The sequence below is a fragment of the Strongylocentrotus purpuratus genome, unplaced genomic scaffold (assembly GCF_000002235.5).
Source record: "Strongylocentrotus purpuratus isolate Spur 01 unplaced genomic scaffold, Spur_5.0 spur5_scaffold_2, whole genome shotgun sequence".
In the NCBI taxonomy this organism is placed as follows: Eukaryota; Metazoa; Echinodermata; class Echinoidea; order Camarodonta; family Strongylocentrotidae; genus Strongylocentrotus; species Strongylocentrotus purpuratus.
Window position 1 is genome coordinate 9,451,205 of NW_022145605.1, and position 15,592 is coordinate 9,466,796.

The 15,592-nt window shown below is 36.3% G+C and overlaps 1 protein-coding gene across 1 annotated transcript in view; it reads left to right on the forward strand.

The window, feature by feature from the left end:
• Window positions 1-713: 713 nt before the first annotated feature.
• Window positions 714-15,592, forward strand: part of LOC584772 (lysophospholipase D GDPD1-like) — a 31,315-nt gene continuing 16,436 nt past the window's right edge. The window contains exon 1 of the mRNA XM_030990996.1: window positions 714-726. Coding sequence (XP_030846856.1) covers window positions 714-726 — 13 coding nt within the window. The remainder of the gene's footprint in view (window positions 727-15,592) is intronic.

A 15,592-nucleotide genomic window follows, 5' to 3' on the forward strand; every position in this document is an offset into this window, starting at 1 on the left:
AATTCTCATTGGCTTGTGGTATAATGGATCTCACCTCAGATTGTCCAATGGATGTGTCCATCGGATGGCGGAGGTTGTTCATGTTGGCCCCAGTCTGTCCTGGAATTGGCCTCCCTCTGCTGACCGATGCTGTTGTTACAACTGTTATTTTCCTTTGTTTTCTCCTTCCACCTCTCTTTCCTCTCTTCCCACGATAAGATTGTGATGGGCAGATACCAAGTGTCGTGATATCTCTCCATATCTGTTTCGGACTACTCCCTCTCTTTCCATGGTCCCACACTGGATTGCATTTAAGCAGGAATGATCGGTCATAGACGATTCGCTTAATTTTTTCCCCATTAGGTGGAGATATATCATTACCCTGTTTGGTTGGTCCTGGGTTTGGATTCACATCTCCAGACACCAGAAGTCGAAGTTGAAATGTTGCAGTAGTGTAAGGATGATAGGATATCCTTGCTCCAAAATATCTGCTTACTTTCAAATCAGGGTTATAAAGTACAGGGTGTCTACACAATGACTGTGGCAGTACATGAATAAATGACATGAGCTTTTGACATTCCCGACAGACCATTCGGACAGGCTGACAATAAGCACAATAGCAACGAGCTTCACTGGTTCCATCGTTCACACTCCACTCAATTCAAGCTGACAATACACTGTTGTATTTCAGTGTTGGTCAAGCGTAAAAGTCTAGTGCAATGGGGTAGTACAATATGGCTACTAGAAGTAAGTTAGTAGCATCTTGGGAAAATCTTCCACTCTCAGTTCTGTTTCGGTTATCACAAAATATCCAGCCAAGTTTGTCCTACAGCCTCCATGTATTTGCTTGAATGCTTAGATAACATCTATATGGATGGCAATAAGATGGTTCTTCAAAAAAATGACAAGATAGGCGGGAGCGATATGGTGGTATCAGCCTGCTAGGCGATATATATATATATATATATATATATATATATTATTCCGCTCATCCGAAAATGGAATTAAAAATCAGTTTCTTTACTACGAAAAAGAGTCATTTTATTTATATCGTGGCGGTAGACCATTCACAGAAAATAAAAGAAACTAGAAAAGCCAAATTAACATAATTTATGAAGAAGAATTCAGAACTTTTAAAAATAAACCCAGAAGCTCGAAATGTATTTATCTTCCTCTTTCAAGTAATGTCAAAGTTATTTCAAAGTATTATTTAGTTTCCTTCCATATTACAGATGCCTTAGTTAAATATATCACATTCTATTATATTGTATATTTAATAAGTCACTCATGGGAAAGTTGGATGAACCAAAGTAAAATTATGAAAACTCCTCAAATTAGTCTCCTTTAGCTAGGGGTGCGTCGCTAAAACATGTCGAATAGAAGGTTGGGATCAACTTGAGGAAAGATCTTTCAGAAAATGCTCAAACAAAAGCTGGAAAAGCAACAGTTCTCGAGGTAGTATTTTTTAGCCAACTTGGGTAACAATTTTTTTCCTAGAAATTGAAACTTGCTGACAGACTATTTTAAAAGGGGCTGTCATTCTCAATCTTCTATCAACGCCTCTGCCCATCGCTAGGATCGAGGTAATTCTCAGTGGACAGCTGCAATGTCAAGTACAACAATTAGTGTTGTAAGTGAAGGGTGGTATTGCTTTACGATAACATCAAACTATGCCTTTCCTGAGTCTCCTGACCCATAACCCCAGAGGAAATCTATCGCGTTAAACGTTGGCAGATGAAAGATGTTTGCAATTCGTCTTCCACTGCAAAGTTTCTCCCTCTTTTAAGTTAGTCCGCAAAGAAATCTGTGCCTATAAAAAATGCCTTCTTCCTAATGGCTGTAAGGTTAGGCGTGTACGGGCTACAACTTGTTTGACAAATTACCCGCAAGGTGGACCGGTTTCTAAGGCTTTACAAGACAGACATAATTCCGCATCATAGGACGATAATCATGTAGGAAGTCCAAAGTGTATCATGTAACAAGCACTTTGAAAACAAATACAATTTATTCGTATATATTCTAAAAGTTTTGTTTGATTTTGTTTCAATCGACGCCCAATCGGAGATCGTCAAAACAATTGCGTAATACGGTAACGGTGTTCTATTTTGTATCAATACAGGACACAACGCACACAAACCCAAACGCACACATTCACACACACCCGCTACCGTCTATATACACACCCACACACACAAACTTATAAGCAGAAGTATAAGGAACCCTGATTATTTGTAATTTATGAGGTCACTACCAGCGATTAAGTATTTAGAGCAAGGAATAAAAGACCCAATTCAGAATTTCCCATTTCTACCATACTGGAAGTAGATCAGTTATCATTTGAGGTCTCCAAATTTTACTTTCCGCTAATTACTTCTTAATGAGAAGCAATCGAACACTCCTGGTGTAATGCGATCTAGGAATCTAGGGAAATTATATTTAATTGACTAAATAGCCAGGTTTCTCAGTTGATATCTCCTCCAGAGCAGCCCATTGATGAACCTGTTATCTGCCATCACATCCTCATCTATAAAAACTAGACTCGTTCCAGGACGACTGAATAAAATATTCTGAAATTTAAAAAAAAAGTTTACCTGAATTCAAGAATGAATAAATTAGTTTGCAAGTGATTTTTGATTTTATTTCAGCTTACCTAAAGGTCAAACCCACAATATATAATTCCTCCTTTTTGTATAATTACACATAGAGTGATAACACTGAAATTATTAATGAATTTCATTACAGAATCCTATATGACAATCCTTAAAACAATTACTTAATTGAATATTAATATAATAAATGAAACTTAAAATTTAAATCAAACTTGAAACTTCTTTTTCAATAATAGACGCTTAAAAGGTATACAACGTTATATAGAGTAAGGTTAAAGGATGGAAAAGAAAAGAAAATAGCATTAATGCTAATCGAGTCCGGTATCTGTAAGCGTTAGGAAACCTAATCTCGACCTAGAAGTTATTTTTTTAATTCATGGCACTCTGAGGACTCGTGAGGAGGGAAAGAGTACCATTTATAGCACTACAAAAAACTATTCCTACCGTCTACATCCTAGCAATAATTCCTTTTGTTAGCATGACATCGACAGTAATCCGATATTAATTAAGAAATAGGACCTGGAGGCGAAACTACTGAATTCAGCACGGAGTTCACTGTTACACGCACGCCACGAAATCTCGTTCCCCACCGTGAATAAACTCGGTACTGGGGTTATTAAAACTGATGAGGACGTGTCGGCAAAAACCATTAACACCAAATTCCATCAGTTGTTTTTCTATTTCTATGAGATAGATAACGAAAGGCTGGAATAGATTTAACAGACCCTTATCTTAAATGAATCAAATGCTCAGGGGTTAAACCTGAAAAAGCCTACGCGAATTGTACAGCGTATGCAGCAGCACTCGAAACAAGGTATATAATGTGCGTGGCGTCATTGTACTTATCACATATAGGAACTTTTCGTTCGAATACGAACGATTGCTGTTATGGTATACATTAATATATGTAAAGTTATAGTTAAGCCCATATTAAATATAGTATCAACCTTTTGCTGATTATAAAATGTGAAACTCATCAAGTTCAACGGCGTGTCGTAAATGTAATTTCATATCAACGACATGATTATAAATTAAGCCTACAAAGAAAAACCGTATTAACTGAAATTTTGATTGAATTACAGGGAAACTATTTGAGAACACATTCCGTAATTATCTTTTGTACCTTGTAGATGTATGTTATTATTGTTTTTAAGACCTATATGCTAACGTATTCACCTAATGTTAGAGAGAAAATACAGACATTCTCATTAGAATTAGCATTATTAATTGCAGCACACATTGCTATGCTGCTAATACCTCAGTCACAACGCCAAACCGACTTTAGACCGACTCCAAACCGACCAATTCTCGGGGATAGACGCAATGTAATATTTTCGTTCGATCTGTTGTCGGTCTGGTGTAAGTCTTATCGGTGTGACTGAGGCATCATGGCATCTCAAAGCGCTTTGACCTATCCAGTAGAAAGGGCGCTTTATAAATAGCAACAAGTATCATGAAGCCTATACCCAGTAATATAAGATCTAGTCTACATACTGATGTGTATATGAGAAATATGTAATAACTAGTTAGAAATGTAAAGTGAATACAAATATTCACACGGGACGGTGAGAGTCCTGGATTAATTGAAAAGGGAAAAACAATTATAAGGTGATTCCGCAGTGCAGATTGTGCTTAATCGCGCACGAGTACCAGATCGAAACTCTGCGCAACGAAGGAGGAGATAACAGGAAGCGGGCCGACGATCGACCTGTTCCTTCTGATGAGGCCCAATCAATTGAATCATCTTGTTCGTATTTGTTCTTCTTCTGAGTCTTTGATGGAGTGGCGAATACTCGTGTTTGAACAGCGTGAAGGTTATTAGCCAGGTCGGAGCTAGACGTCATGATAAAGGAATTGATGGACATAGGAGTAGGGGGATGGTTCGTGTTGTGGTTCAAATAATATTGAAGGAACATTGCATGGAAGATGAGTTATTTTTTTAGATATGATAGCATTTATATAGTACTATAATTTTACTATGTGCAGAATAAGTATTTTGAATAGTTCAGCTGTGAATATTACAGCGACTTTTGGGGTACAGTATATTTCTTAAAAAGACATGGCGATACAGAACTCATGATCATTTATAGACCTATCTTTCTTTTGTCAGTTTCTGTTTGTTTGTTTTTTGTTTGCCTTGGGTTTTCTTTTTCTTATGACAGTCGGTGCTTCCCAGCTATTGCAATAAAGCGAGTTTAAAGCAGTTTTTAACTTTTAAATAGTATATACCAGACACTGAAACCAAAAATGTCTTCTTCAATGATAATTAGATTGTATGCATTGGTGTAGTTTATAATCCCCGTCAATCTGTTGGAATTACCCTTGAAAAAATAATTTCCTGACCACGTTTTCATCCATCTAGGCTACGGTATGTACAAAGTACATTGCCATTATTAAGATTGAAATTGTGTCCTTACATCTGATTAGTCTGCAGGCACAGGCTCTAATTTTATACTTTACCACAATTCCTAAAGTCTTGAGCAGATACTAGCCCTGCCAGTCTCTGGTTGTGAGCAGCAGTATGCTATTAGCTTAGTCTCACAAGGCAGACACTGTTACTCACAGCGACTGACAAAGACTTGTGCCTGCAAAGTAGCATTTGATCACGAATTTATTTCAAAGAGTAACTGTTAGCGATACACGTCTAATTTTCTAAGAAGTGTGCAATAACCGACACGGTTTTCTATTCCTTTCAATCTCTTTGATACCTTCAAGTAGAATCCAGATCACGTACTGCCCGCCAATCCACCCTGTATCTTCTCAAAATTGATCGCATTTATTTAATTAGCCCAATTTTTAGATACAATCCGCTCTCGTTCAAGTGGATGATCACTTCATGTGGTAATTACTCCCTGATAATAACGGAGAAACTATGTTAACGATGTTATAATCTCAGTCCATGATCTTGAAACTTGAACATCTCTCCTACACCCGACTTCGAAATTGCAATATCAGAATTAAGCGGATCTTGAGTGTCGAGAGGGATGCTGTTTTACCGCATCGTGCATTTGCATACTACATGTACTTTGTAACATGATAAGGCCTTCTCATTTTGGCTTGGCTGTTTTTATCGTGCTTTGTATGCTTATTATATGTATCGCATCCAGGAAACAATGTGCTTAAAGGGAATATGTAGTTGTGTCAGCCTATGTCACAAATCTTGCTCAAGTTCAGAATAATTAAATGATCTTTATTATTTTCATAAAAAGTCCAATTGGGAGATTATTATATGCCATTTTCTCTCATCAGTTGAATATTATTGAAAGATCTGGTACGTGTAGGCCTATAGGCTTAACGGATAATGGTTTAAATTGGCAAAATTAACCATCGTTTGGTCTTGACTGCAAAGGAACAATAACCCGTCTATACTGATTTGTCAACTTGATAAGTCATTTTATTGTTGGGTCTCGTAATCAACAAAATTATATGAAACTGACTCGATTTTTATGAAAAGCACACGCGCAGCACACAGAAATTGGTAAACGGGACTACACGTTAGTCACACATGTAGCTTGACTGTTTGGTCCAAAAATTTCGTCTATTTATTGTTATATTTTGAGTAAGAGGGCACCTGAAGAGCAATCCTTTTCATTTAAAATTTCTTACATGATTTTCCTTCTCACTGACATAAAAATAAGGAGAACTTTCACAAATTAATTTCATATATCTTCACCAGAAGTCTTTCTTTTTCACGAGAATATTGGAATTAAGATAAGAAGAGACAAAGGATTGTGATACACAACGCTGGACATCGGCCGTTGGTGGTAATTCAGAGGGATGGATGGGGCAAGAGTCGCCAGATTAATGATGCAGTACACCCCCGCGGGCTCATTAAGGGAATATAGATTTTTGAATAATGCCTGAGACACAAGTTATTTATGAGGTTCGACTTCGTTCCAGTGTACTGATGTCCGGGCCATAACAATCATAGGATTCTGATGATGCGACTGACCTGTGATATTTTGTCCGATCGTTCTTTTGATTAAAAAGTATATACAGAAAGAAAAAAAAAGGGGTGTTACTACAGGAAATACGGGCCAATGCACTGCATGAACCTGAAAACTTGTCAAGATTAAACGACTAAAGGTAAGATAGTGAGAGCAGAGGAAGAGAGCTATAGAATGAGACCAAATTAGAAATTGCAACCCCTCCAATAAAAATGAATTGAAAATAATAAATGACAAGAGTCATTACTATTGACGAATATAGTCATGACAACTAAAATAATGATATGACGATGCTGATGATGATGGCAATGATAATGATTATAGTTGGAGAAAAAAAACGAAAAAAGTCCTTTTGATGATGACAATATTAATATTAGTCATAATAATAAGAAAAAGAAGAAGAAAAATAGATTTTTTATAAGAAATATTTGTTAGGAATTTTAAAAGCAATGATAATCGATACTAACGACATGGAGAATAGAGAAAATAAAGTGCAGTATTGATGATTTTTTTTTTTAAAGAGATCTTTCAGTTTGTATGCAAAGGATACGTTGATGAAATGATAATGACCATAAATAGTCAATTGAAAGAGATCTTAAATTTATGCATAATTGCTGTTTTTTCTTGCTGCAATGACAATGCGCCTTTTTCCCTTTTGAAACCAACTGTATTATTCATGGTGTACATGACTAATGGGGTTTCCGTGCTTCAGTTCTTAGAATACTCGCTCATTTGCTGGCAACAAGGTTATTCTGAAATTTCTCTTCAATTTGTTATGCTGTGCTGCTCTTTGCTCTATTATCGAAACTAAAACTAATAAAATCAAAATATTTCCTTTTATTTAGTTCATAATTTAAAAGTCAACTTGAATAATTATCGAATGGGTGTACTCGAATCCTTCGTAAAATAACTCGCAAAACGTGCTAATTTTTACGGCGTGTATTGCGTTCCAAAGAAAATGTGACAGATATAAACTTAACATGTTGGATAAAGAATTGATAATTTGTTTCGTTTCTTAAATATAGACTACCATAAAATGTTCAGAGATTACCCATTACATTACGATGTCTACAAGATCATTTTCAATAAATTTTTTCTTTCTTTCTTTATAATGTTTTAGAAAAAAGTTCACCAAAGAAGATAATTTAAATACCATGGAGATTAACATTTCATTCAATCACTTTATTCAATCATACTATCTCGAAACAGCATCCTTCTCGGTAAAATAAGCTTTGTTTACCCATATTACATCCGTCTTGTATTACCTTGTTATAATAATTTTCGATTACCTACTGGTCGCAATTACTTTGCTCCTCTGAATTACACCTTGTCATGATGAAAGTAAGAACAGTTATCCTGAATTCTCTAGAGATCCAACTTCAATCATGACGACAAGAGGACCGTGAGCTTGAATATGAAAAACTCCCTGCTGACTCGGCGTTCAGCCTACCAGAAATTATCGTATAGCTATGCGATAAGTACATGTAATTGCCCTTTTTTGATACTGGTCTGAGCGTCGTATACAGAAACGACATTTATATATTGAAACGCTTATTATTTTGAGCATCCTTTCGAGCGAAAAGTCGATAAAGAATCAGTGTTGCGATCTAGTCTGAACGCCGTTTCGTACGAAAATCGTTATAACTGGGCGGGGCTTATCGTAAGCCAGTTGTCACGTCAATTTTCCTCTTCCAAACTTGCTTCTTTTAACGATGTTTTTATCTAGTCTGAACGCCCCTTCCGTTATACAACCATAACAACGATTCTTCATACGATGTTTCTTTATACGAGTTTCGTATAAATTTTCTCTAGTCTGAATGGGCTATGAGAAGATGGGGGAAACTCCGAATCGATAAACTTACAAATGTAAAGAGAGGTGGTATTCACTGACAAACCCGCATACAGGGAGTTGTCCCTTTCTCTCCAAAGTGTCTTCACTGAGTAGATTATCGGGATTCGAATCCATTACATGCCAGATGCAGAGACATACAGTACTACAAAAAATATTGTACGCACAAAGACCAACGGTAACATTCGAATCAAAGCTTGGGTTGATGACTGGATTGGAATGGTATTGTGATAGAAACTTCAGTTTCAATCTCCCATAATTATATCCACCTAAACTTATCTCCTTCCCATAATACCCCCTCTCACTTTGCGAAACGTTTGCCAATGACCCCATCTTTCATCTCTCATTAAAAACTGTCCAACAGATGCCACAGAAAATGTGTGTCGTGCAGGTTTCTCTAATCTACTTCTAATAGGTCCACTGTCACGTTATATCATCCGCTTCACAAGTCCAGCAAAGAACAGACCTGAACTTTTACCAAGCCTATACGACTATACAATTTCCGATCATCGAACGTGATATCAACACTGCACTGATAATGTTAAAGGGAGCTTGCTCATATTGCTTATAAGTTAGACATCTTCACCATTCATGGTGTGTGTTTTTTTTAGATATAACTTGTGAAGTTTTTGCAGGTGGTCTCGAATGGGTGCATTTGTAAACTTAGTACATACAAGTTTAGTTTACAATAACATTTCATGCATCTCAATGGTGGTGATCTAGAGATGGTTGAATTAAAAAAAGGTGTTCACAAGCTTTGTTTCAAAATCTAATATTAGTTAAACCAGTTAGTTTACAAAGTCCTTGATTGATTGAGTTTCCTCACGTTTAACCTATACCATTATTATTATGAATTTCGATTTGATAAAGTTACCTTCCAACTATGAATGTATAATAAAGTGCCGTTATTAGAGCGACAAGTCTTATGATTTTATGATTTTAACATAGAAATTGAAGGCAAGTGAAGTGCAAGTTTTACAAAAAGCAGATGAAGATCACAGACACTCATAATCCAACGCTCCGCTGGACAAACAAACATACACGCACGCACGCACACACACACGCACACACATCGCACGCCACTCGCGCACACTATTCTTGGCGGGGGTGTGGGCATTCACTATGACGTGAAACAGTACGCCATCGGGCACTCAATAAACACGAGCTATGGGGGGTAATGGAGTGCCCTTCTAGCATGAGAACCGGGAGCGGCAGGGGGGCAAGGATTCACGTCATTGGTGGAAGGGTGTCGAGTGACCACCATCCTTTTATTAAAAGTAGGGCTAACCCCTCACCTAAACACCCCCCCCCCCCCCCCCCCTCTCGCCAAAGTACGCCAAACCATTTGTAATTTATCATTTTACAGTTTTAAAAATTACTGTAGGCCATCCTCCCGTCTCAACCGTGTATGACACCTCACTCTCTCAACATAGCCTTTCCATGGGGAAAAGGTGAAAATATTTGTTTCACTAAGAAGAGCAGTTTAAAATAATTAAAACGCCTTTCTATTGGACGACCGTGATATATTTTTTAAAAATTCACTACATTTGAATAAAACGAATACAATTATTATTTTGTGTGGAAAAAACTTACGAGTTACTAATTAACTACAGTACGAAAAGCAAATGCAATCAACCGTGTGGGGACTGACAAATATGTAGAAGAAAAAAGCTTCACATGACATTTAATCACATTGTATAAAATCAGAGCCTGTTAGTAAACATGAGCCACTTTATTGTGAGCTTATTTAGAATAAATTTCCATTTACAACTGCTCTTTTTAGAACTCGGGATATGGCATGTATGGTAGATACACTGGTTTGTTTGTGTCTTCAGATCACGACAGAGGAAATTGCGACCATAAAGATATACATTGACTTTATGATGTTCATGTTCACGTCAGGCTCTTTCATGTAGTCACGCAATGTAGACAGACTGCCATAAATATTGATTTTGGCAAGATAATACCTTTTTAAAGATTCAGATCGTCCGCTGACATTTTGTTGTGAAGCCACTATCAATTCAAAAAGCAATTTGATACGCAATGAGATTCATCAGAGTACTGAAATACCTCTGCTTATGTCGGATTATTTTCTTGAAATGGGCAATAGTTCATCCCCGAAAAGCCTAAATTGCTGCGGTGCACGGGACCTTTCTCAAGTAGCGTCGAGCAATTTACTAAAAGCAGATAGACATCGGCTTGCATCTGTTCTGTAAAGTATGCTAATGTATAAACCAATGGCTTGCTCTTTTTGTGCCCCCCTTTCGGTATTTGTTTAGATTCTAGATTTCACTCTTTTTACGATGATTATATTTTCCCTTTCTTCTCAATCAGCATGTTCATCGACATTAAATGAAGAAGCCATTACCATTTCTACAAATTTCTTTTAACAGATTGAGGGAAAATTGGGTACACTTGTGTGTAATGTGTACTTAAAATATGAGACATTGGTGATTTAAAGGAGGAAATCTTCAGTTATATGCTTCACCTACAATGCTACAACCCCCCTCCTAATCTGCCAGTATCTGTTACATGACGTATAGGAATCACATTAACAGGGATCAACTAGGCCTCCCAGGACACTTCTATGAAAGATTGCAATTGTCTTCGCGAAGAAGTCCGTATGCACTTCGCCATGCAGCTGATACAACACGTTATGAAAATAAATTGCAATTAAGCCTTGCCTGCGTGAGTTCTGTTTATTTTAAGAAGCAGCCTTTGACGTTGTCTGTACGAGAAGGAGGTGATGGGATTAGCTGCTAGATAAATGGAGTGTATACAATCTAATGGAATTGGTGCTACAACGAAAAATTACTTGCGAAAAAAGTTGTCCTTTATATAAAAAAAAAACCGTCATTCATCCTTATGTTTCTAGATAAATCGTCCAATTTGAATCCCCCCCCCCCCCCTCAGAAAATAAAATGGTTTTGGTTAGCACGATTTACTTTATCGTGAAAACGCCCGTCTACTTATTTAGATATTCTTTTATAAATATAGTTACAGAATAAAGCAAAACAAATATTCGTATAATATAATGATAATGATAATCTAATGTTATCAATCCAATAATCGTATTGCTGATAAACCATAGTTTACTTCTTCAACATAACACTTCACTGTAGTCCTAAGTATTGTACTCTGCTGTTATATAGCTGAAGTAGGGGGCAGAGTAGGGATGCCCCCTCACTAGAAGTGTATAAATTACATACTTGAACCGCCAGGTAATGCCAATGGCATGTAAAGCTACGCCAAAGTCAGGGTCATAGCGGATGTTTCTCCGTATCATATGCATGTATACACGAGTCGTAACATATCCGTGACATTCAGAAAAACACATTTCTCATCTTCTTGAAGACCATCCACTGTCTTTGGCTTGGAGGGTAAAATGATGGAGAAGCTTTGCATGAAGACATCTGTTATTTTTCTCAATGCTTAGTATTATTACAATCATTTTATAGTGAGTTATTGTAATGCACCATGTATGTCAAAAGTCCAACTCCTCGCGGCGCCAATGTGAGAAATACAGGGTAACTGAGCTAGGGGCAAATCACGTGTTAAGTAAAAAAGACAAAATGAAACGCAAATAACTTTAATTTTTTAATAATTCTTTGAAAATAATTCTTGACATTATCAATACTATTGCATGTGAAAATATATTGTGCTTGTGTTCGTTTATTGTCTCTGCCATCATAACAAGATATTGATTATTCCACAAAGCTTGCATTTAGTTGGTAGTCAGAAAACTCAAAACAACCAATGTATGAAAAGATATTTTAACTTTCAAATTTGACTGGCTACATCCGACTGTATTCATCATTCATTTTGTTTCAACCACTAAAAACTGAAATAGAAACTGGACATTATTAGGTATTTGACAGTTATAATTAAATAAAATGTAGTAATTTAAAGTGATATATCCATCAACCCACTAAAAGTTAGGTACTTCTGTTTGTTTAGTGTTTAATAAATAAAGAAAGTTTGATATCTTTTGGCGTTACCCAGACCATGTCGACTGAGACAATCTAATGTCAACACAAGATAGATGTCGGGACACGTTTAATATACTTCCCAGCTCTCCTGCGTTTCGCTTTATACAGTATATGGCTCCAACAGACTTCATTCTTTCCCCAAACGATGAAGAAACTCTTAACTTGTTTTATCATTAACCGGCACATTGTTTGTCTCACCATAGTAAAACCTGTCTCTACGAAGTTGCCGTTTGGTACGTGCAACAGCTGTTGGAGCGTTTTTAAAAGACCTACTAAACTATCTGCCCTGCTATTCATTGCGCTATTAAAAATAGTTCTTATTGTTTCAGAAAGCGTGTTTGTCTATTCCTTTTAAAGCGAAATCAATATGAATTCATATCGTGCTCAAGCTACACATCGATAATAACCTTGCATTCCGCCCGTTATACTGGGTTGTTATAGCACAAGTGTATTAGGGTTTGTGGTCCAGGCCTATTCATGGAGTAATCTAAACGTTGGTCACTCAATTGCATCTTCACATTGAGGAATTTCACATGGAAAAGTATGCTTTTAATAAGTTGATATAACCCAGGAGTTATACAGAGACATATGATACCATCTTGATCTAACATCTATGAATAATACTTGATTTGAAACTCAATGTGATGTCTCCATCACACTGGACATGTACGCAATGCAGAAGAAAGTTTTGTTTTTGTTTTGTAATTGTGGTTTTATTGCATCTTTTAATTCCAAATACAAAATAGGATATACTTAATACCTGTTACCAAAATCTTGTTGATGTTTAGAGCCCTACAAGAAATTGTCAATTTAAATTAGCTAAAGAAGTCTAGTGTATCACATTCCCTACACATGTTATAACCATCGGAAGAAGCTATGAGCTATGACAGAAATTACGTTGGTGTAAGTTTAAGGCAATGTTTTTTCGCTTGTAAGTTATGAGCTATGTGATCATTTCAATACCAATTCCGTCGAAGGTGTTAACTAAGAGGGTAGAGAGTTATATATAAGCTACACGCGGACTCCCGTCTGGGAATTTATTCCCTGAACTGCGAGGAGCATTTCAATGTTAAGCTTCCAAATAAGTGTTAAATTTGATTTGCCATGATCTAAAATCAAGCTGGTGGAGGTGGCAGAATGCTCCGACCAATGATATGAATGTTAGAGTTCAGTTGGCGGCGAGAATGGGCAGGTTATACTCTGCATGATAATTACAATTTGCATGACGTGCATGACGTTTTGTATATATGTTTTTCATGTATGTATCTAAATACTCAAATGTTTAAACAAAAACTTTCAGTACGGCCGCAGAGTGATATCATTTCTTAAATAATAATAAAGACATTTATAATGCGCAACATATCCACCCAGAGGATGCTCAAGGCGCTTACAAGAGTTATAAACCATACTTAGATACAATCATGCTCACATTGCATCATACATGATGAAAAAAGATGATATAAGTTAAAGTAAGCCATTGGATAAGGTTTCAGACTGGCCTTAAATGATCTACTGATAGTTTAAAACTTTAACATGCAGTATTCAATAGTTATACTTTTGAATCTTGCATGTTATGATTGTGAATCTACCATTTTGAAAATAGTGTCACTCCTCGGGCCCTCCTCGGCCATTTTCAATGGTGATTGAACAGTTAAGTTTTTAGAGTGTATTGTAGTTTCAACTACTTTTTCATGAATGGTACAAATCACTATTTTGATCATTACAACATATCGTTTGTGGCAAATCGAGTTTAAATGATATCATCATATTATAACATTAATTGCAATATTACTTGTTTGATTGATTGATTATATTTCTGCATTTCTCAACATGATAAAAAGTTTTCATATACAAACTAGATACATATATATATTATTTACAAAATTCCAAATAATATATAATCATCTCATGATATAAATCAATTTAATTAGTATACCTTTCAAAAAGCACAGAGCTGACAATTTTGTTTTAATTAACAAAAACGCAGGAGACCGCCGTCTTATAGCTAAAGCCTGAATGTGATGGGGGCCTCAGGAAAGAAACTGTATATATGGCTGACCAAAATTATTTTGTATAAAATCAGTAATAAATTTATTTTAACAAGCCAGAACGAAGGAAATCATTTTTTAAAGTTCAAATGTGTATATTATTTAAGTGTTTGGCAGAGAATCGTGTTATTTATGTTCTTATGTATGTATGTGCATGTGCAAGACTGTGTGTGCGAGCGATTGCCTTTGGAGCGCTTATTAACTTGAATGCTATTACTAATTTACGCTTCATGGCAGCCTTGAAAGAATATATCGTAGTACATGATTTAAAGCCCCTCAAAATTAGCGTTGGTAGCCCCAAGTTGGCCAAAGATATGATGGCAACATTTCATATTAATTGTATCGCAATGTAACAGATGTCATTTAAGATACACTTCTGCAAATACCCCCCCCCCCCCCACCAAAAAAAAATTGTTTGAAGATTAATATTGATAAAAGAATACATAATTTGATTTTCTGTTGTACGCAGAACCCAAATTGCCATAAAATGTTGGGGCTCCCGACACTTTAGAGGGGCTTTAACAGTTGTTTGGAGACTATTCTATAGGTCAGGCGATAATGTAAGATAGATTTATGCGCAATAAGCAATTTGGGGTTTATCAAATGAAAGTTATGAGTGTTGGTATATTATCAAAGAGTTCTGAATGGAAAATGGCCATAAAATCACCTGCCTACATTATAAAACGAGGGTGAATATTTTGAGAAAGAGTCCAAATTGAAACCCCCATCTTTGAGGCTAATTGAAATAACCATCCCCCCCCCCCCTCCCCACACACACACATGCAAAGAAAATAGAGACACAAATGGGCCGTATACTGTACAATAGGGATCTATTTTTTTGGTTTTAATTTCGCTCTCCTCTGGTGTTTTTTAATCTCCATTTATGCATCTGAAATGAGAATGTCGGAAACCTGAGAAATGAAAGTGAACTTGCTTTCAACGCAGTAACATTAGCTTAGGAAAGAATTTGCGCTTTTGATATAAATTTACATAAATTTACATTAAATGTTGTGTCGTGGCTTTTAAAATGTTAGTATCAGTAGGTTTTCTCCAATTTGCGGCCAAAGTGGGTAATAATAATGTGGCACACATTTGCAATAATGAATTCGCGCTTCACGGTTCCTCTCACTCTTTTTCAAGAATATATAGTCTTTGCGATAACTTAACTTTT